The 23,869-nt window shown below is 39.6% G+C and overlaps 2 protein-coding genes across 6 annotated transcripts; both read left to right on the top strand.

The window, feature by feature from the left end:
- The first annotated feature begins 595 nt into the window (after positions 1-595).
- Positions 596-23,823, top strand: LOC142161644 (uncharacterized). 5 transcript variants are annotated; one of them, XM_075248437.1, is made up of 6 exons: positions 596-653; positions 839-1,072; positions 1,909-1,976; positions 20,701-20,768; positions 21,603-21,664; positions 21,938-23,823. In XM_075248437.1, exon 6 carries the CDS (start codon positions 22,795-22,797, stop codon positions 23,803-23,805), a length of 1,011 nt encoding a protein of 336 aa, XP_075104538.1. In that variant the 5' UTR covers positions 596-653; positions 839-1,072; positions 1,909-1,976; positions 20,701-20,768; positions 21,603-21,664; positions 21,938-22,794; the 3' UTR covers positions 23,806-23,823. The 5 variants fall into 5 exon arrangements, with proteins under 5 accessions (XP_075104538.1, XP_075104540.1, XP_075104536.1 ...); XM_075248439.1 differs by lacking the exons at positions 20,701-20,768; positions 21,603-21,664; positions 21,938-23,823 and adding exons at positions 12,621-12,699; positions 12,791-13,897; XM_075248435.1 differs by lacking the exon at positions 596-653 and having other exon boundaries at positions 660-1,072.
- On the top strand, positions 13,063-13,617 carry LOC142178040 (uncharacterized). The gene has a single exon (XM_075247359.1). It carries the CDS (start codon positions 13,063-13,065, stop codon positions 13,615-13,617), a length of 555 nt encoding a protein of 184 aa, XP_075103460.1.
- Positions 23,824-23,869: the final 46 nt, after the last annotated feature.

Genomic DNA, 23,869 nt, shown 5'->3' on the forward strand with positions numbered 1-23,869 from the left:
TATATTTGTATGTGAGATTTGAAAGTTCTATTAATAAAATAAAAGGCTCTACGCGTTGAATTTTTTTTATGAATTGTCTTACACTCTTACTTAGTTACTTAATGGCTTGAAATTATATTAAATAAATTATAACTCTATTATAAATTTATAATTACTAGAATATTTCATTACAAGTCTTTTGTTTTAATATTTTATAATTCTTTACTTAGTTTTCTAATTTCCGTTTAATTTTTAAGTTTATTAAATAAGTCAAAAAAATTAGCTGTTGCAAACTTTAAAAACTTAGTCATTGTCAAAAGAATAGTCGTTGCCACATTCAATACTTAAATAATTCTTTTTTTAAAACGACACTTAAGGCCCGCGAACCCGTCCCATCCCGTTTGATTGCGTGACGGGATAGGCCTACCGTCCGTCCCGTCTCGTCCTGTCCCATCCCGTTTATTAGCAGGACGGGATAAGCCTATCATTTCATCCCGTTTGTCCCGTCCCGCCACCGTATCGGTTAAATGTCGTTCCGTCCCGTTAATTTTGTCCTATCCCGTCCCGTTGGATAGCCATAACTAGTACTAGTACTAGTATTCTCTTACTGCTCGATGCTCGATAGTCTCTTCCTTCCTAGAAATAGGATCCACATTTCTACTCTCTTGTTGAGGGTAAACTCTGCCCTATTTGCTATCAAACCTTCCACATTCCTTCCTCTTATATATTTCTATTTCTACTTATTTAGAAGCGGGAGTTGGACTCTTTGTCGTCCTGCTTCCGATTTACAATTAGGTCCCTTTTTTGGATCAAAAGTCGGGTTATTTTTGTGACTCTGCTCATTTTGTACTTTCTGCAGCGTCTTCTCCCTTCGCACGCTCTTCGATACGCCCCTTTTCCATCGACGTGGAAGACAAACCGGCTCTTTCTTCTGCTGCTGTCAGCTGTTTCTCCAGATGTGTAACACCTGCATTTGGATGGATATCCGATTAGGGGTGACCGCCAAAAATATCTGCAACAGCTTCTATTCCGCTTGGGTTTTCCGGTTTACTACTCTGTTCTTTTTGGTCTCTCTACTTGCTGGCTGGAACAAGTGAGTACTTCTTGCTTCCTTCTCTATCTCCTCCTTTAGATTTCTGTGTGGTCCAACACAGTGTAGTGGCATCGACAATACGACTCTACTTGAAGTTGTACCAATTTTTTGAACTAATTTTTTTTTCAGTTCTTGTCAGTTTTACTCTGTTCTTGCTTTTTTAACTGAACCATGTTATTTCTCTGAAATCTTGGTGGGTGTCCGGCAGCTTCTCTATTTGTTCGGATATTTCAGTTGTGAATTTTCACACGCGTGTCAACCTTTGCACACTGATACATTGTAGGTGTTTGTTAAAGTAAATTAGTGAATCATGAGTTCTCCAACTGTAAGAAGAAAGCTCTGTTTTTGAGAGAATGAATATAACATCAACTGAAGATAATGAATTTAGGAAAAATTCTTTATTTTGTCAGTTAATGTGCCAGAATGATATTTTTAGCGATTAGTATCTATTAGAACACAAACAAAGAAGGGGAAGAAAGGGGAAACAATTTGCTTTCACCCTACGGAGATGAATTGAACCATAATTGTTTTTTAATGTTTGCTATGATAAAAGACTGTTACCAAACTCTGTAAGAAATTCTCTTTTTTTTAAATCATGAAAGGCTCTCCCATGAAAATTGGTGAATTGCGTGTTATTTTGATCAGTTATTTAGTCCACGGCATAAACTAATGGAATAACCCAGTAGCACACACCAACAGCCTTTTTTCTTCCTTGTACCATTATATTTGAGACAGTGACGGTACAATTTCCGTAGAGAATTATTTCTAAGAGTATTTTCGATGCCCAACATGTTTCACATGTTGACCATGGCTGAAATTGTTTTTTGGCTTTGTAGAATTGTTGACGTTTCTCCTACGTTAAGTACAACCAACATACTTGCAGAAGAAGTTCAGCACTGTAAAGGTAACCAACTATCTTACTTTCGTATATTTGTACACGTTGGGTCATATTAATGCGTTCATTCTTGGACATCCCTGTCGTTCTGCTAATGGCTGCTGTTGTCCACCTTTTTCTTTTGTACAATTATTTTGTTTATTTTTTGTTTGTAAACCGATTTATGTGTGTAACAAAAATTTTGGCTTGACATATTCGCTCTTTAGTTTTTGGTGTCGTGTCACGGTGTCCATTTTCTTTTATTTCACTTCGGGTCATGTTTTAGTTAGATTTTTCCGCTTAGTAAGCGAAGCTTTACCTTTGGAAAAGTACCTTTGCGCGGATGTTATACTACGGAGAAAAAAACCTTAAAAATTATCCTAATTGTTCCCCCTATAGGTACAAAAATTGATCAAAAAGTCCAGAGGTATTTCACTTCATTCCAATGTTACTTGTGCGAAAACTAATAGTCAAAACGTACTTTTTTTTGGAAAACATATCATGACATTATGAATCGCCTCCCATAATGTCTTCCTTGGGATAACTATATCTGTTCAAAGATAGCCTCAATTTTGTCACTTCCTGCCGTGTGATATGCATCTCGGTGATAAAAATTAATACAATCCTAAAAGGCTATGACAGTTTGCGCAGTATCATTTAAGAGTAGATACTACGGTTCTGATGGATCATACAAAAAAAAAACAAGCGGCCTCTATCAGAAATGGATAGGAATGTCAACCGACGTGAAAAATACAAAGCGATGTCCGCAGAGAAAAAGCAAAAGTTGTTACTACAACGTCGACTTAAATACCAAGAGTCAAAGACACGTACACCTCCTGAGAATATAATTGTGGATCGCTTGACTGGAATAATGGATCCACCTGAATGCTCTACGAACACTTCTTACATTCTGCATCCAGGTTAGAAGATACGATTCTCCGTACAATATCGCTTTCACCTTGTCTCGCAGAGTTATCTCTCATTTTAAATAGTCAACTTCCTCTACACTTTCTCTTCGATGTAGCTTTTAATACGTCTAAGGATCATCCTCTGCCTTGTGCTTTGGGTAATGAAAGAGATGTACTGCATCCACTTTCTATGTACGAAAAAGGTGAGTATGCCGCCTTCTACGCTTACTTTTATACTACTTGCCATCATTTTGTGCCATCTAAGGACCACCTAACTTGGTCTTAGGTTCAACGTCAGCAGTACCCGGTGAACTACGTAACAAAGACTCAGAAATAGTTACGCGTAGAGGTTCGTTTGGTTTTCTGTCTGCCGAAACAATAATTGTTTCCTCTCGTTCACCTTAATTTTAACGGTCTTTTTCCAATATATAGGTCGTACACCAACTACAAAGTTTGCTCCAATTATCGGTCAAATGCGTTCAAACTATGCTCTGCTGAAGAAAGTTCCAATCTGCAAATTTTCCTCAGTAAAGATATTTGAATATGAACCGCCTGCATTTTGCTGTGGTAGTGGGATAATAAAGTTAACTTCTCACCAAATGCCTACCAAACTACGTAATTTATTTCTTGGAAATAATGTGGAGTCTAAACACTTCCGAACATACATTAGAACGTATAATAATCTTTTTGCGTTCACATCACTTGGTGTAAAGTATGACAAAGATTTAACAAAAAGAAACTTTGGTATCTACACCTTTAGAGTTCAAGGAAGATGTACCACTGGATAAATAATTTGCACCCTACAGATGACAAACCAAGAAATATTCAGCTATACTTTTATGATAATTGCAATGAGCTGGCACACAAGATGGCATGTTCCGATAGAATCCACGAATCAGTAGTGAAAGAATTGATGGATATATTATCAATAAACCATACTCTGTGTTTTTACGATCTTTGATACATATATCGAACCTTCAAGATTTCCACATAGCCCTCAAATGCGATTTAAATTTGGACCAGAGAGTATATAATTTGCCGACTTCATCTGAAATTGCAGCAATATGGACAGAGGAAAATGATGGCGCAGCCTTTAATGCACCACATATTCAAATTTACCCTCGCACTGATCGAACACAAATAGTGAATTACTATTATGGCTGTTATGATGCATTGCAATATCCGCTATTGTTTCCGCTAGGGCAAAGTGGATGGCATTGTGGAATTAAGAAGCTCCCAGCAAATTGTCCTGCGTACTTGAGAACAACGCATCACGAAGAGGTACCAAGTATAAGAAATGTTACGTCACTTGACGGATATCTTGAAATGGGAGCTGAAATTCTTAAAAAAGGACAGCGACGAAAAGATACAGTTTCTGTTCGTGAGTATTATTGTTACAAATTACAAATGAGAAATGATGATGAAGATGAAATATTGCATACTGGAAGAATATTTCAGCAGTATTCAGTTGATGAATACATTAAACTCAAAACATAAAGGTTAGATTTCGCAGTGTTCAATCAAGATTTATTTAGGATGGCTATGCTACAAGGACTTCTTGACATCTTGCGAGTAGGTGAACGCGATGCTTCTAATACCGGGAAACAAAATTTCCTTCCAAGCTCTTTTATTGGAGGGCCCCGGGATATGCGACAACGGTACATGGATGCTATTGCGCTCGTCCAACATTTCGGTAAACCTGATTTATTTATAACTATGACATGTAATCACTCTTGGACGGAAATAATGGAACATTTAATCTCAACTGATGAGTCACATAATATGCCTGATTTGATCAGCCGAGTATTAGAGCGAAAATAGAAGAATTCAAAAAGGATATACTTAAGCGAAATATCTTTGGAAAGGTAGCAGCTTTTATATATACTGTAGTGTTCTAAAAGCGAGGTTTACCACACGCTCATTTTCTTATAATATTAACTAATGAATACAAGTTACTTACCCCAGAGGCTTACGATAGTATTATTAGTGCTGAAATACCTGATGAAAATGCAGAATCAGATTTATATTCGCTTGTTCTTAAACACATGATGCATGGTCCATGCGGTAATCTAAACCCAACAAATTCTTGTATGAAGAAAAAAGGTTACTGTAAATTCAAGTATCTAAAAAGCTTTGCGGACCAGACATCAAAAGGAATAGAATCTTACCCAATTTATAGAAGACGCAATACAGGGGTGGTGGTAAAAATAAGAGAACAGTACTTGGATAACTCATGGGTTGTTCCATATAATCCTTTTTTGCTCGGCAAATTTGACTGCCATCTGAATGTTGAGATATGCTCTGATATTAAAGTCGTTAAGTATCTTTATAAGTATATATGTAAAGGACATGGCAAGATTGCATTTTCGGTACATAATAATGACACAAACGCAGAAGTAGATGAAATAAAGGAATATCAGTCTACTAGATGGGTATCGCCTCCCGAAGCTATGTGGTGCTTGTACGGTTTCTCCATTAGTGAAATGTCTCCGACTGTATGCCCTTTTCAACTTCATCTTAAAGGACAACAATTTGTTTCATTCAGAAGTAGCGCAAATGTAGATACACTTGTAAATAATCCGCTGATTAAGCATACGATGTTAACACAATTTTTCGAAATGAATAGAACAAATGCAGAGGCTATGGAGCTCAATCTATTATACCGGGAATTCCCTGAACATTTTGTTTGGTCTTTGTTAGTTTATAGATATGTATAGTGTAGTCTTGTCCCACATTGGAAGAGGAGTAATATTTTCTTGTAGTGTATAGCTATAAATAGGGACCTCTTGTATTGTATTTATCATCAAATATCAATATTATATTTTCTCCTGTGCTTTCTCACATGGTATCAGAGCATTAGTGAGAAAAGATCGTTGTGCGTCATTCCAGCGTTAACCGGGAAGAAAGAACTTAGTCATCGTATAGTTTTTCCGGTGACCTAAGGCTTGTCTAAGTGAAAGTCACTTTCTGTCGGTGTTGTGCTAAAACCAACACCACCACACGGTAGATCACCCTCCGACTACCAACCCTTAAAATTTTATCCGGCAGAAAAGCCGCCACGCTCCTCCACGCGCCGGTAACAACTTTTCCAGCGAGGGTTCCGGCCACTTTCCGGCCATTTTTTCGCGAAGCTTCTTCAGGACAGTGTGCTCTCCTCAAAATTCCGAGTCTACCCATCTAATTCAAATCAAATTCCGGCCACTTTTATATTTTCCCGGCGTGAACAGTGACCTTTCTGGCCATTTTTTGAAAATATTTCTTCAGGACAGCTTGCTCGCAAAGGAATTCCGAGTCTATCCATCCTGGTTACAACAAATTCCGAAAACTTTGGAATTTTCCGGCGAGCTACAGTGTTTCCGGCCAGAACAGTGTTCTGTTTTCCTGCTGTAAACAGTGTTTTTCAAGCTATTTCTTCAGTTTTCTCAGAGGAGTTACTTATTTCCACTATTTCAAGTTAACCATACTACTACAAATTGTAGCGACATGGGAACCGATGCTTTGAATAGTCAGATGGTTTCTTTAGCAGAGTATATTGAGTTCCTTCAGTATAAAGCATGTAAGCAGACATCTTCTGAGATAGCTTCTGTTGTTCAAACAGGTAATAGCGTGACTTGTTTCTCCCAATCTTCATCCTCTGAGTCTTGGGTCATTGATTCAGGTGCATCGGATCATATTTCTGGTAACAAATCTCTTTTCACTACTATTTCGTATTCTCAATCTCTTCCAAAAGTCACAATGGCCAATGGGTCTCAAACCATGGCAACTGCAATAGGTCAAGCAAACCCACTTCCTTCCTTACCTTTAGATTCAGTCCTTTATGTTCCCAATAGTCCTTTTAATCTCATAGCTGTTAGTCGCTTAGCCAAATCACTTAAATGCGCTGTTTTATTTCTTGATGACCATGTTTTTATACAGGAACGCAGTACAGGGCGGATCATTGGTACCGGGCATGAATCAAACGAACTTTATTACCTTATCCTTGCTAAATCACATGGACTCACATCTTGTCTTCCTTCTACAACTTGTCCTGTTACTGATTCACCAGATTTATTACATAAACGGTTGGGACATCCCAGTTTGTCAAAACTTCAGAAAATGGTATCTGGTTTATCTCACTTGTCATCTCTAGAGTGTGAGTCATGTCAGCTCGGTAAGCATACCCGCTCCCATTTCCCTCGGCGTCTTGATAATCGAGCAGAGTCACCTTTTTCTTTAGTCCATTCAGATGTTTGGGGTCCTAGTCGGGTCAGTTCCACCTTAGGATTCCGCTACTTTGTCAGTTTCATTGATGATTATTCCAAGTGCACTTGGATATTTTTGATAAAAAATCGATCTGAGCTGTTTTCTATTTTTCAGACCTTCCACGCTGAAATTCAAAATCAATTTGGGGTTTCTATTCGCACATTTCGTAGTGATAATGCCCGAGAGTATTTGTCTTCCCCATTTCAGCAGTTTATGAAATCTCATGGGATTATTCATCGAACATCTTGTCCGTACACATCTCAACAAAATGGGGTAGCTGAAAGAAAGAATAGACATCTAATTGAAACTGCTCGTACCCTACTCATACAATCTCATGCTCCGTTGCGTTTTTTGGGGAGATGCCGTTCTTACATCTTGCTATCTTGTTAATCGTATGCCATCTTCAGCTATCCAGAACCAAGTTCCATTCTCTGTCATGTTTCCCCATTTACCTTTGTTCTCTCTTCCACCCCGTATCTTTGGAAGCACTTGTTTTGTCCATAACCTTACTCCAGGAACAGATAAGTTAACTCCTCGTGCTCTTAAGTGCGTATTTCTAGGTTTTTCGAGAACACAAAAGGGGTATCGATGCTACTCTCCTGACCTCCAGCGGTACCTTATGTCCGCTGATGTTACCTTCTTTGAAACTCAATCATACTTCACAGGTTCGGGTCATCACTTAGATATTTCTGAGGTACTACCAGTTTCATCTTTTGGAGATTCAGTCACTCCAGCTCCACCACCTACAGCTCCAGTACTAGCTCCACCTCCTATAGCTCCGGTTGTAGCTCTACCACCTATAGCTCCAGTTCCACCACCTACAGCTCCGGTTGTAGCTCCACCACCTATAGCTCAAGTTCCTCCACATAATCCAGTTCAACCTTCTGCAGCTCCACCACTCTTGACCTATCATCGTCGTCCACATCCAGCATCAGGCCCAGGTGATTCACGCCCCGTATCAGATTCTGCACTTACTGCGGACTTGTCTCCTCTTAGTCAACCAATTGCACTCCGCAAAGGTGTACGATCCACACTTAATCCTAATTTCCACTATGTCGGTTTAAGTTATCATCGTCTGTCGTCACCACATTATGCTTTTATATCTTCTTTGTCCACCGTTTCTATCCCTAAGTTTGCAGGTGAGGCACTATCTCATCTAGGATGGCGACATGCTATGATTGACGAGATGTCTGCTTTACATGCGAGTGACACTTGAGAGCTTGTTCCTCTTCCTGCAAGTAAGTCTACTGTTGGTTGTCGTTGGGTTTATGCAGTCAAAGCCGGCCCGGATGGCCAGGTTGATCGGCTTAAGGCTCGTCTTGTTGCAAAAGGATATACTCAGATTTTTGGGCTTGATTATAGTGATACTTTCTCTCCCGTGGCTAAAGTAGCATCTGTTCGTCTCTTTTTGTCCATGGCTGTTGTACGTCATTGGCCTCTTTATCAGTTAGACATTAAGAATGCTTTTCTCCACGGTGATCTTGAGGAAGAAGTTTATATGGAGCAACCACCTGGTTTTGTTGCTCAGGGGGAGTTTAATGGTTGTGTGTGCAGATTGCGCATGTCACTATATGGTTTGAAACAGTCCCCTCGAGCTTGGTTTGGTAAGTTCAGCACAATTATTCAGGAGTTCGGCATGACTCGCAGTGAGGCTGATCACTCTGTGTTTTATCGGTATTCTGCTCCTAATCTGTGTATTTATCTAGTGGTTTATGTTGATGATATTGTTATGTCACGACCCAAAATCCCACTAGTCGTGATGGCACCTAACCCAACCTGTTAGGTAAGCCAATTTCCAACTATCCAATTCCAATGAAATTAATTAAAAGAAAATATCTAAAATCGATACATCTCCCCAAGAACTGGTAGTACAAATCATGAGCTTCTAAGAATAGAGTATACAAAGCGGAAATGAAATAAATACATAGTCTGTTTGAATATTACATAAACAGAGCTTTTATAAATCTAAGGCTACCCTGAACAAGAGGCAGCTACAACAGGAACGCAGGTACATCTTCAAGTCCCGCAACCATCGAGCACAGCAACAACAGCCAACATCTGCACGCAATGTGCAGAAGTGTAGTATCAGTACAACCGACCCCATGTACTGAGTAAGTAACAAACCTAGCCGTAGGTTGAAAGTAGTGACGAGCTTCTACCAAGGTCGGGTCCACAACCGATAGTACACAACAATCCATAACAACATAAAGCAAATAATACCAGAAATAACTCAGGGATAAAATACTCAGCCAAATAATGATTTCAAAAATTATAGTTCTTCCTTCCAAATATCTCAGTGAAAACCCAAATCTTTTGCCGAAGTTTCCAATAATATAAATAGTTTGAAAATAATAAATTTCTCCCAAAATTTTGTCAATAATAAATAAGATATTTCATTTTCCTTTCCGGATAACCCGTGTAAAACAAATGCATCACTATACCCATCTGTCAACAATGTGTGAAAACTCATGAATGATGTGATGTTGTACAGCATGAGGAAAAAAAATACATCTCTATGCCTGTATGTCATGTGTACATGCCAATGCAATGCAACTCAATGATAAAAATCATAAACAGCCCCTCGGGCAGAACATTACTCATATACAGCCCCTCGGGCAAACCTCACAGTCACTCATGCCACTCGGGAAAACCTCACAGTCACTCTTGCCACTCGGGCATACCTCACAATCACTCTTGCCACTCGGGCATACCTCACAATGACTCTTGCCTCCCAGTCACTCGGCACTCGCACTTAGTAGGTACCTGCGCTCACTGGGGGTGTGTACAGACTCCGGAGGGGATCCTTCATCCCAAGCGCTATATCAAGCCAAATCATGGCATAAATCACTCAGTTATGCTGCAGGCGGGCAGCCCCGATCCACACTCATTCTCACAAATCATGCCCTCGGCCGATATCAAACATGCGGCGGCCCTCGGCCGATATCAAACATGCTGCGGCGTGCAGCCCGATCCCATAAATATGCAACATGCTGCGGCGTGCAGCCCGATCCCATAAATATGCAATATAAAATCAGGCCCTCGGCCTCACTCAGTCATAAACCTCTCAAGCCACTCGGGCATCTCAGTAAAACAGGGCATTCGGCCCAAAACATTTATATGCATCAAAATAGAGTCATAAAACTGAGTTATGGTATGCAATGAAATGAATATGACTGAGTATAAATTTTCGATTTAACACAATAATTCACAGCAATATGACCTCTGTGGGTCCCAATAATACTGGCACATAGCCTCAACATGATTTGTAATATGCTTTTCAGCTCAATGTCTTTAACACATAAAACCGCATGGAAAATACCAAGGTTATTTAACTATAACATTCCACATAAATAATTATGTCACAATTTCTATACTGCACGCCCACACGCCCGTCACCTAGCATGTGCGTCATCTCCCAACAATTCACAAAATACATATGTTCAGGGTTCATACCCTCAACTCCAAGATTAGAAGAGTTACTTACCTCAATCCAAGCAAATTCTTTATTCCAATAAACCTTCTCCTCGTGATTCGGCCTCCGAACGCCTCGAATCTTAGTCAAAATAATTCGATACAATCAACACGAGGTATAGGAATCAATTCCATATGAAAATGCTAATTTTTCATAAAAATTTGAAATTTGGTTCAAAAATTACCCGTGGGGCCCACGTCTCGGAACCCGACAAAAGTTACAAAATCTGAACACCCGTTCCGATACGAGTCCAACCATACAAAAATTATCAAATTCCGACATCGGATTGACCTTCAAATCTTCATTTTACATTTTTGGAAGATTTTACAAAAATCTGATTTTTCTTTCATAAATTCATGGATTCATGATGTAAATGAGCATGGAATCATGAAATATAATCAATATAGGATAAGGAACATTTACCCCAATGTTTTTCCATGAAAATCGCCCAAAAATCGCCTAAACCGAGCTCCATAAACTCAAAAATGAGTAAAAATGGCAAGAACCCCGTTTTATAGACCCTCAGTTGTTTCGGGCGTCACAGGTAGCGTGAGGCGCTGCCTGTGGCGCAGTTTCCAGTACCCAAAAATTCCCACCGCCAGGGCTAGCGCCCCACGCTACCCTGGGCGCTCGCGGCGACGGAAAAATCATTCCAGACACAAAAATAGGCATAACTCTCTCATACGATGTCTGAATTCAATGATTCTTTTTGCTATGGCTCCGTAATTTCAATACGGATCTAATACTTCAATAAAAACTGAATTTGGAGCTCATTTGCTTAATGTGATACCACATATTCTTGAATAATCGACATCGAAACATAGAAAATCAATCCGGAATGAACTCAAATTTTGTGTACAAGTCATAATACCTCGTAGGAAGTTATTCAAGACTTCAAATAGTTGAAAGGAGAGTAATTACTCAAAATGACAAGTCGGGTCGTTACATGTTATTACTGGTAATGATCAGGATGGTATTACTAATCTGAAGCAACATCTCTTTCAGCACTTCCAGACTAAGGATCTGGGCAGATTGAAGTATTTTTTAGGTATTGAGGTCGCTCAGTCTAGCTCAGGTATTGTTATTTCACAGCGGAAGTATGCCTTAGACATTCTTGAGGAGACTGGAATGATGGGTTGCAGACCTATTGACTCTTCTATGGATCCGAATGCTAAGCTTCTGCTTGGACAAGGGGAGCCTCTTAGAGACCCTACGAGGATATAAGAGGTTGGTTGGCAAATTGAATTACCTCACAGTGACTAGACCTGATATTTCTTTTCCGGTCAGTGTTGTAAGTCAGTTTAGGGATTCTCCCTGTGATAGTCACTGGGATGCAGTTGTTCGCATTCTTCGGTATATAAAGTCAGCTCCAAGCAAAGGATTACTATTCGAGGATTGAGGCCACGAACAGATTGTTGGGTACACAGATGCTGATTGGGCAGGATCACCTTTTGATAGACGTTCTACGTCTGGATATTGTGTTCTAGTAGGAGGTAATTTGGTCTCGTGGAAGAGCAAGAAACAGAATGTAGTTGCTCGATCTAGCGCCGAAGCCGAATATCGGGCCATGGCTATGGCGACGTGTGAATTAGTTTGGGTCAAGCAGTTGCTCAAGGAGTTAAAGTTCGGAGAAATCAGCAAGATGGAACGAACTAGTGTGTGATAACCAAGCTTCTCTTCATATTGCGTCAAATTCGGTGTTCCATGAGAGGACTAAACACATTGAGATCGACTGTCACTTTGTCAGAGAAAAAATACTTTCAGGAGATATTGTTACAAAGTTTGTAAAGTCGAATGATCAACTAGCAGATATTTTCACCAAGTCTCTTACTGGTTCTCGTATTAGTTACATGTGTAACAAGCTCGGTACATATGATGTGTATGCACCGGCTTGAGGGGGAGTGTTAGTTTATAGATATGTATAGTGTAGTCTTATCCCACATTGGAAGATGAGTAATATTTTCTTGTAGTGTATAGCTATAAATAGGGACCTCTTGTATTGTATTTATCATCAAATATCAATAGTATATTTTCTCCTGTGCTTTCTCACAGTCTTCAACAGAGAAGATGTGGACACCTCACAAATAACGACATGCTATTGGTCGTGTTTTAACGTGTCATCCAACGGAAGGTGAGTGATATTATCTCAGAATGCTATTAATGAATATTAGAGGATCAAAATCATATAAGGATTTACTAACTGTTAATGGACAACGTTGCAGCACCTTTAGAGAATCAATGGAAAAACGGGGATTGCTACAAAGTGACAATAGTTTGCTCGAATGCATGTCAGAAGCAACAAGTTACCAGATGCCATACAGTTTGAGACGTTTATTTGCTACATTACTGATTTACTGTAATCCTACTAATCCAAGACAACTCTGGGAACAATTTGAAGAGCATATGTCCGAGGATTATACGTTGGTATCCAATATTAACAAAAAAAGATATTCGATACCAAGTTTTAAACCATATTAACGACATATTACACTCTATGGGTGGTGACATAAATGAATATCAACTCATTCCTGAAACAATAAGGCCTTCTGTAGCGGCAAAAGATGCAAAGGAGGTACGCTTTGAAAGGACCATCACGGTTACTAATAAGAATATACTATTACACAAAAAGTTGAATAAAGATCAGCTTAGAGCATACAATATAATTATAGAGAGAATTTTTTCAAACAAAGCTGGGGCATTCTTCATTGACAGACCTGGACGAATAGGGAAAACCTTTTTATATCGTGCATTGTTGGCAACTGTACGATCTAAAGGGTATATAGCATTGGCAACTGCCACTTCTGGTGTAGCTGCATCTATACTTCCTGGTGGACGAACTGCACATTCATGTTTTCAAATTCCAATAAATACTGATGACAATGTGACCTGCAACATCAGCAAACAAAGCTCACTTGCCTGTTTGATTCAGGATACAAAATTAATTATATGGGATGAAGTATCTATGGCGAAAAAGAGAATGATCGAACTGCTTGATTTACTTTTAAAGGACTTAATGGATTCAACGATACTATTTGGTGGAAAGTTGTAATTTTCGGAGGTGACTTCAGACAGACATTGCCGGTAGTTCGGAACAGAAAAAAGGAAGATTTCATTAATGAAAGTTTACTATATTCTCATATTTGGGAAGAACTTGAAAGGCTGCGGTTATTCGAAAATATGAGAGCGAAAGATGATCCTTCATTTTGTAATTATTTGTTGCGAATAGGAAACGGAGAAGAAAAAGTAAACTCAACAAACAAGATTGAAATTCCTACTTCTTTGATCATTCCTTATGCAACCGAAAAGGAATCTTTGGATAAATTATTCGCGATAACTTATCCAGACATGCATATATTTTTTAACAATTAAGAATGATTTCGTCGATGATATCAACGACATGCTTGTTGCTCGCTTCCCAGAAGAATCAAAAACTTTTATTGGTACTGATGAAACTATTGAATCTCATGATCAATTACAATTTGAGGATCTGTTGCACAATTTAAATCCACCTGGTCTGCCTCCTTACAAATTGACATTGAAACAAAACTGCCCAATTCTATTATTACGAAATATAAATCCGTGTGATGGTTTATGCAATGGAACACGTTTGAAGTTTGACCATGTTTGACCTATTAATTTAACTCGTTTACTTAATACTAATAACTTCTTTCGTTTATTTAATTTGTGATCCATATATATATATATATATGTCAAAGATGTTTAGTATTAATTCTTCTATTTTTCATTCATTCATCACTAATAATGCATGACATAGATTAATTTTTCTATTTTTCATTCATTCATCACTAATAATGCATGACATACATTAATCGATATAGGTCGAGACGTTTTATTTTTACTATTAGTCGATATAGGTCAACCATTTTGTTTTTAATATTCATCGATGCATCTAAGTAAGTTATAAGTCGATGAATCAATTTACAAATAGATATATTTGATGATAAATTATATATACTAATTAGGATCTTCACAAGTCTATCCCTAAAAGAACCTGACCCTGTGGTCCTAGCGCTTCGTGTTCTTATATATATACGGCTATACCTCTATATACACACACACTTCATTGTAATACTTTAACTATATATATAACTTGTTATAGTATATGTTAGTGTGTATATATATATAGCTTATATATATATATATATAACACGCTTCGTTGTACTACTTTAACTACATATATAGCATGTTATATATAGTATATGTTAGTTTATTCATTATTTGTATTACAAAAGTGTTAACGGATTACATTTATATTATTTAGATAGTAAATATAAAAGTAATTCAAAAGTTTGACCAATGTTGACGTAATAACCGACCAACTTTGGTCGGTTATTTTGCAGAAAATAACAATTACCGACCAAAGTTGGTCGGTAAATGCTTCCCCTGCATTAACCGACCAACGTTGGTCGGTAATTTTAAATATAAATTCTTAAATTTTATAAAATATTTTAAATAATAAAATAATTATTAAAATTTAAAAAATTGGGTCCAGATTACCGACCAACGTTGGTCGGTAATCCAAAATTTTCTTTGACTAAGCAAGTTTGACCAGCCGGGACAACTTGTTGACTAATTTATCGACCAACATTGGTCGGTATTTATTTTTAAAAAATATAAAATATTATTTTTCTAGTTTCCGTCCAAGCTGGACGGTTTTTGATTGCTTTTTTTGACCGACCAACGTTGGTCAAAAATTTTTGGTCGGTTTTTAGCGAATTTATAGTAGTGATTGCCTATCTTCCTTTTATTTTCTAGTACTAAAGTGAAATGGTTGTATTGCAAGGTTTTCCTATTAAATTGTATAAAGAAACACCATAGCATAGTAGAATTAGAATTTATTATGGTCATATATTTTTACACAAACAGTATAAATGATACGCTGACGTACAAGCAACGTCAACGTATTAGGTTATACTCCCTCCGGTAAACTTTAATTGATTTTTTTGATTACTTTTACACGTATTAATGAATTCACTTTTTAGCATTAATTAATAATTAAATTGATCATATTAACCTTAATTTGTTCATTAAAAATATAACAAATACTCCTAGGCTCTTTACTTCAAAGACAACTCTGGAAAAAAGAAGTTAATTACTTCTTGATATCTGGAAAAATGAAATATTGTGGACCACAAAAAAAACCTAAAAAACAATTAAAGTGGACCGGAGGGAGTACCGTTTAATCAACATTTTTTATTTTGTAAGCAAAAACCTAAATTTATATTCAACATCCCAATATTGCTTTAACTTACGCAAATATGCGATAGTGTCACGACCCAATTACACCTATAGATCATGATGGGGCCCAACACTACAGCTAGGCAAGCCAATCAGTAATTTAAAATAACCAAGAAAATAAGCAACTCTTAATTCAACCAATGTGTGTGCCAAGACCAGGTGTCACAAGTGTATGAGCATCTAGTAGATTATACAAAACTCCAAATACTGTCTGAAATGAAAATAGACAGAATTAAAAATACAAGAAGAGACATTGGTAGGTGCAGAACGTCTGAGAAAGGCAGCTCACCACTATGCCTCGGGATGACGTAGATATGTGATGATAGGTCCTCCACTAGTACATGTCTCAGATCCTGCACAAAAAGTACAGCAAGTGTAGTATAAGTACGTAAACAACGTGTACCCAGTAAGTATCAAGCCTAATCTCGAAGTGGTAGAGATGAGATGGCCGACTTTGACACTCACTATGGGTCAATAATAAAATTGAAATAAAATTAGAATATCTAAATCAGCATGATTCACAGAATTTACAATAATATATTTAACCAGCAGAAATAATTAAATTCCTTCAAATGCAACAATCCTCAATATATTAATTAAATTCCTTCAATTCCAATAAATTTTCAATTTATCAATTAGCTTCGCAAGCTGAAATAAACTATCAAAGTATCGTGTAATTATTATGATTAAGCACGATTTCTGCCGAGGTCGTACGACCCGATCCAGAGTATTGTGTACACTATCGAGGGACGTGCGGCACGATCCATAGATGCATCTATCCTGCCGAGGCGTTCGGCCCGCTCCACAAGAAAGGAGGACATTTTCTTATGTACATCCGGAATGAGAGTATATTTATTATAAGATATATTCAGGAGGAAGAACAATTTCTCTTAACAATTAATTAATTTAAACATAAAATTTAAGCATATGAAATTTCCATCCTTTAATGTCTTCCCTAACACTCTCACTATATATATATATATATATATATATATATATATATATATATATATATATCAAATAATTTAATTAAGTAAAGGCTACAATTTACACAGTAATTCATGCTTTTGAGTCCTAAACTACCCGGACTTTAGTATTTAATATTAGCTACGCACGGACTCTCATCACCCCGTGTATACGTAGCCCCCACAATTAGCAAAAATTATTTAATTTAATCACCTATGGGGTAATTTCCCCCTCACAAGATTAGACAAGAGACTTACCTCGTCTTGCTCCAATTTAATCCACTAGAAGACCCTTTCCTCGGTTATCCAACTTTGATTGGCTCAAATCTAACCAAATATAATTCGATACAATCACTAAAATTTATAGGAATGAATTCTATAAGAAAATATCAACATACTACATTTCAATAAAAATACCGAAATTAATTAAAATTTTTTCTGTGGGGCCCATATCTTGGAATCCGACGAAAGTTATGAAATTTGACAACCCATTCAATTACGAGTCCAACCATACCGGTTTCACTCAAATCCGACTCCGAGTCGATACCGAAATCTCAAAAATTCGTTTCTATGAGATTTCTAAAATTTTCTCAAATGTCAATCTCAAAACACTAATTAAATGATGAGAAGAATGATATATTTGTGTTTATAGACCAAATCCAAGTTAGAATCACTTACCCCATTGTCTTTTCCTTGAAAATCTATCAAAGATCACCTCTGCTCAAGCTCCAATTTGTTAAAAAATGGCGAATGGGACGAATGCCCTCTTTTATAATTCTACCCAGGCAGCCCTCGATCATGGCCTCGATCCTCTGCCTCGATCGTGGCTTCGATCTTGGGTCTCGATCTTGGCCCAAAATTCCCAGTAGAAAGGAAAAATTGCAGCAGCTGTTTTAAGTCCAACTTTAGATCCGTTAACCATCTGAAACTCACCCGAGGCCCTCGGGACCTCAACCAACAAGTCCTAAAACATCATACGAACTTACTAGAAGCCTCAAATCACATAAAACGGCACTAAAACCACGAATTATGCTCCAATTCAAGCTTAATGAAACTTAAAATTTCCAACTTTTACATTCAAGTCGAAACCTATCAAATCAAGTCCGATTGACCTCAAATTTTATACACAAGTCATAAATGACATAACAGAGCTGTGAAAATTTTTAGATCTGGATTCCGACCCCGATATCAAAAAGTCAACTCCCCGGTCAAACTTCAAAACTTTAAATTCCTATTTTAGCCATTTCAAGCCTAATTTCACTACGGACTTCCAAATAAAATTTCGATCACGCTCCAAAGTCCAAAATCACCATACGGAGCTGTTGGAATCATCAAAATTTTATTTCGGTGTCGTTTGCACATAATTCGATATCCGATCACTATTTGAACTTAAATTTTTAATGTTTCATCAAAATTCCATATCTCGGGGTAGGGACGAATTTGATTCCGGGCATACGCCCAAGTCCCAAATCACGATATGGACCTACAGAAACTGTCAAAACACTAATCCGAGTCTATTTGCTCAAAATGTTGACCAAAGTCAACTCAGTTGAGTTTTAAAGCTCTAATTCACATTTTAATCCATTTTTCACATCAAAAATTTCCAGAATATTTTACTTACTATGCACGCAAGTCGAGTAATGATAAATAATGCTTTTTGAGGTCTTAGAATACATAATTAATTATTAAATTTAAAGATGACATTTTGGGTCATCACATTCTCCACCTCTAAAACAAACGTTCGTCCTCGAACGAGTTTAGAATTATACTTGAAGTGCTGAATAAGTGTGGATATCTGCTCCGTATGTTTTCCTCGGCCTCCCAAGTCGCTTCCTCAACTGGTTGGCTCCTCCACTGGATTTTTACTATAGAAATCCTCTTGGACCTCAACTGGTGAACCTGTTTATCAATAATGGCAACTGGCTCCTCTTCATAACCCAAGCTATTATCTAGCTGAACTGTGCCGAAGTCTAACACATGTGATAGGTCAGCATGATACTTCCGGAGCATATATATATGGAAAACGGGATGAACTCCCGATAGGCTGGGAGGCAATGCAAGCTCATAAGCAACCTCCCCAACTCGTTTCAACACCTCAAATGGGCCTATAAACCTTGGGCTCAATTTCCCCTTTTTCCCAAATCTCATGATTCCCTTCATCAGCGAAACTTTCAAAAGAACTTTTTCACCCATCATAAAGGATATTACACGCGCTTTCTGATCTTCGTAACTCTTCTGTCTGGACTGTGCTGTACGAAGTCGCTCCTGAATCAACTTTACCTTTTCCAAGGCATCTTTCACCAAATTAGTATCATATAACTTAGACTCACCGAGCTTAAACCATCCAATGGGCGGACAACATCACCGACCATACAAAGCCTCAAATGGAGCCATCTAGATATTGGATTGGTAACTGTTGTTATAAGCAAACTCGGCCAAAGGCAAGAAACAATCTGTAATGACCCGGCCGGTCATTTTAGGAACTTGAGCCCCGATCCCCTAATAACTATTTTCCCCACGTTTGTTTCCACTATTGGGACTTGCCGGAGTGATTGGTTATGGAATTCAGAGAGTTTTGGGACACTTAGTCCTTAGTTGTGAGTTTAAGCCTTAGAATTTGGACTATAGTCGGAACTGTATGAAGACGGATCCGGAATGGAATTTCGTCGACTCCGTTAGCCCTGTTGAGTGATTTTGGGGTTAAGAGAGCATCCAGAATGTGTTTTGGAGGTCTGTAGTAGATTTAGGCTTGAGTTGGCGAGAGTTAGTTTTTCGGCGATTTCGGCCGATAGTGAAAATTTTGATTTCGAGCTCGGAATGGAATTCCTAAAGTGGCTGTAGATTCGTAATGTCATTTGTGACATGTGTGTAAAATTTGAGGTCATTCAGACTAGATTTGATATGGTTCGACGTCGTTTGTAAAATTTGGAAAACTTTAAATTCTTAGGCTTGAATCTGTGCTTAATTCATGATCTTGGAATTGTTTGACATGGTTTAAAGGCTCGACTAAGTTCGTATGGTGTTTTAGGATTGGTTGGTATGTTTGGTTGAGGTCCCGGGGGCCTCGAGTGTGTTTCGGATGCTTAACGGGTGAAAGCTTGGATTTAGAGGAATTTCTGATTTTTGCTGGTTCTGGTGTTTTCGCACCTGCGGTGGGGAGTTCGCAGGTGCGGCCTCACAGAAGCGAGGCTTACAAGCACAGGTGCGAGAAAGTCGAGAGTTGGTCTAGGGTCGCAGGTGCGAGGATGTTCCGCATCTGCGATGCCCGTAAATGCGCAAGGTTGTTCGCAAATGCGCAAGATGTGTAGAAGCGGAAGGGATGTCCGCAGGCGCGAGCGCGCAAGTACGGCCCTTACATCGCAGGTGCGAAGGCAGAGGGGGTAAGTGAGTTGCGCAGATGAGCACGTTTTCCGCACAAGCGCACCCGCAGGTGCGAGCCCAGGTTTCGCAGGTGCGGAAATACCTGGGCAGTGATTAAAACCGAAGGGCTTCACGATTTTTATCATTTTTGGCTTTGCAAACTCGGGTTAGGGCGATTTTTGAGATCATTTTCGAGGCATTTCTTGAGGTAAGTTCCTTGTGCTTATTTTTGGTCAATAATCTTGCCTTGCCATGTATTTCCCCACCTAGTTAATGTGTATTTAAGGTGGAAATTGGAAATTGGAGGCTAGGGATTTGGAAGTTTGAATTGTGGATTGGAGGACCATTTGGTGTCGGATTTTAGTAAATTTGATATGGTTAGACTCGTGAGTGAATGAGCTTTCTAGTTTCATGAATTTTGTCGGGTTTCGAGACGTGGGCACGGAGGTCGGGTTTGAGTCTATTTCGGGGTTGGCCTAATTGTTGTAGTTTTTCTTGTGGGATTTATTCCATTATCGCGTATTGATGGTATTTACTATTTTGAATAGATTCGGGCCATTTGGAGTCGGATACTCGTGGCAAGAACGTGATATCGAGTTGATTTGAGCGGTTCGAGGTAAGTGGCTTGCTTAACTTTGTGTTGGAGACTTTTCCCTTAAGGTGTTTGATTTTAATTGATGTGTGGGCGCCGTGTACGTGAGGTGATGAGTACGTACACGGGCTATTATTGCAAAAATTCCGTTTTTCCTTTCTAAATCATAAATTATTTTCCTTATTAAATTGCACTAATACGTTTAATTGTGAAACTTAGACTAGAGAAGCATGCTTACGTGTTTTAACTGCCTAATTGACATTCTGTGTGTCATGTTTAGTTAAGTCCTTATTTGCCTTATCTGTGTCCAGTATAAACTGTATAACTTAATGCCATACCTGCCATTTCATCTTGCGTTGTATATTTAAATTGGGACTACAGACAGATTCCGGGAGATCCCCCTGTACTGCATATTTACTTTGGGACTACAGACGTATTCTGGGAGATCCCCATGTACTGCATATTTACTTTGGGACTACGGACGTATTCCTTACTTTGGGACTACAGACGTATTTCGGGAGATCCCCCAGCACTGCATATTTACTTTGGGACTACGGACGTATTCTGGGAGATCCCCCATGTACTACATATTCATTTGAAACTACGGGACGGTATCCCAAAGAGATTCCCCATTGTGTTTACCTTGTTCTGAGCCGAGGGCTCCCTTAACTGTTAAATTTTCAAGAATTTATGTTACCGTAAAGTTTACCTATATCTTTTACTGTTTAATTTATTATATTTACTCCGGTAAGGCCTTGACCTGACCTCGTTACTACTCGACCGAGGTTAGGCTTGGCACTTACTGGGTACCATTGTGGTGTACTCATCCCCTTTCCTGTACATGTTTTTCGTGTGCAGATCCAGGTACGAGCTATCAGCCTTGGGGTTAGCGCGTGCTGCTGATTCTAGGAGACTTCAAGGTACTTTTGCTTGCGTCCGCAGATCTTCGGAGTCCCCTTCTACTCTCTCATCTAGAGACTTTCTTTATTATCTTCAGACTTTTGTATAAAGCTACATAGATTATAGCAGTTGTGACTTAGTGATATTCCGGGTCTTGGGAAATTAGACGTCCGTATTTACCTTCGAGAGGCTATGTAACTATTAAGAACAATCATATTTCTTTGATTTTCTTGTCGTGCGAGTTATTGACACTACAAAAAAATTATAAGATTCTATTCTATTCTTTCTCACAGATGGTGAGGACCCGTACCGGGAGGACCGATGATCAGGCACCCGAGCCCCCTGTCAGAGCTGCCAGAGGCCGGGGTAAAGGACGACCACACGGTGCAGCCCGAGCACCTGCGAGATCTGCGTCAGAGGAGCCCCCAGCAGCTCCAGCTAGAGGGCCAGCACCGGAGATCCCTAATACTACTCCAGCCCTCCAGGAGACTTTAGCTCAGTTCTTGAGCATGTTCAACACTCTAGCTCAGGCTGGACTATTTACGATAGCTCCCGCTACATCTCAGGCCGGGGAAAGGGCATAGACTCCCCCAGCCCGCACTCCTGAGTAGAGGGTCCAGGTTGATCAGGCCCCAGAGTATATTCCTATGCCCCCAGTGGCTCCGGTTCAGCATGAGACCAGGGTAGCTGCTTTTGAGGCAGAGCAACTCAGACTTGAGAGGTACAAGAAGTACCACCCACCTACTTTCGGCGGACTAGCTTCAGATGATGCTCTGGGTTTCTTGAGGAGTGTCATCGTATTCTCCGCGCTATGGGCATTGTGGAGACGAGTGGGGTTTCTTTCACCGCTTTCCAGGTGAAGGGAGCAACATATCAGTGGTGGCGTGCTTATGAGCTGAGTAGTCCAGACAAGGCAGCCTCACTTACTTGGACTCAGTTTTCAGAGATGTTCTTGCGTGAGTATGTTTCTTAGAGCCTCAGGGATGCTTGGCACGCAGATTTTGAACAGTTGCGTCAGGGTGCTGTGATCGTGTCAGAGTATGCAGTCCATTTCAGTGAGTTATCTCGCCATGCACCGGCTCTGGTTGCTACAGTCAGAGAGAGGGTTCGTCGTTTCATTAAGGGACTCTACCCCAGTATTTGGACCAGTATGGCTAGGGAGTTGGAGATGGACATTACTTATCAGCAGGCAATGAGCATTGCCAAGAGAGTGGAGGGCATGTTTTCCCGGGACAGAGAGGAGAGAGAGGCCAAGAGGTCTCGAGAAACTGGTCATTATTTAGGAGCTCGTGCACTAGCAGCACGCTATGGTAGGGGTTTTGTGAGTCGCCCTGTTCATTCAGCTCTTCCAGCTGCCAGTCGTGTTCCAGCTCCTCCTAGACCTCAGGAGCCCTATTATGCACCGCCAGTATCCAGTATGCCTCCTACTCGAGGTGCTATTACCGGCCAGTCCAGCAGGCCAGGCCCGAGTCAGTCCCAGCCACCGCGTCCTCCGAGAGGTTGTTTTGAGTATGGTGACACTCGTCACCTGGTTAGAGATTGCCCCAGAGCCAGGAGGGGTGCACCTCCACAGACTTATCAGCCTCCACGTGCTCCACCGGGTTCTCCGGCCATTCTTCCAGCACCAGCTGCTACCCCACCTCCTCAGCCAGCCCGAGGTGGAGGTCGGGGATGCCCTAGAAGGGGAGGCCAGGCTAGTTACTATGCCCTTCCAGCCCGTTCAGAGGCCGTTGCTTCAGATTCAGTTATCACAGGTATCGTCCCTATCTGTCATAGGGATGCATCCGTATTATTTGACCCAGGCTCTATGTATTCATATGTGTCTTCTTATTTTGCTCCACATTTGGGGATATCTCGAGATTCTTTGAGTTCCCCTGTTTATGTATCTACTCTCATGGGAGATTCTCTCGTTGTGAACCGCGTATATCGATCATGTTTGATTGCTCTTAGTGGTTTTGAGACCAATGCCGATTTGTTATTACTCAGTATGGTAGATTTTGATGTTATCTTGGGCATGGACTGGTTGTCGCCTCATTATGCTATTCTTGATTGTCACGCTAAGACCGTGACGCTGGCTATGCCAGGTTTTCCGAGATTAGAGTGGAGAGGTACCTTAGAGTATACTCCCCGCAAGGTCATTTCATTTCTTAAGGCTCAATGAATGGTTGAGAAGGGGTGTGATGCGTATTTGGCCTATGTGAGAGATGTCTGTATTGATACCTCTA

This window comes from Nicotiana tabacum, chromosome 24 (assembly GCF_000715075.1).
Source record: "Nicotiana tabacum cultivar K326 chromosome 24, ASM71507v2, whole genome shotgun sequence".
NCBI lineage: Eukaryota > Viridiplantae > Streptophyta > Magnoliopsida > Solanales > Solanaceae > Nicotiana > Nicotiana tabacum.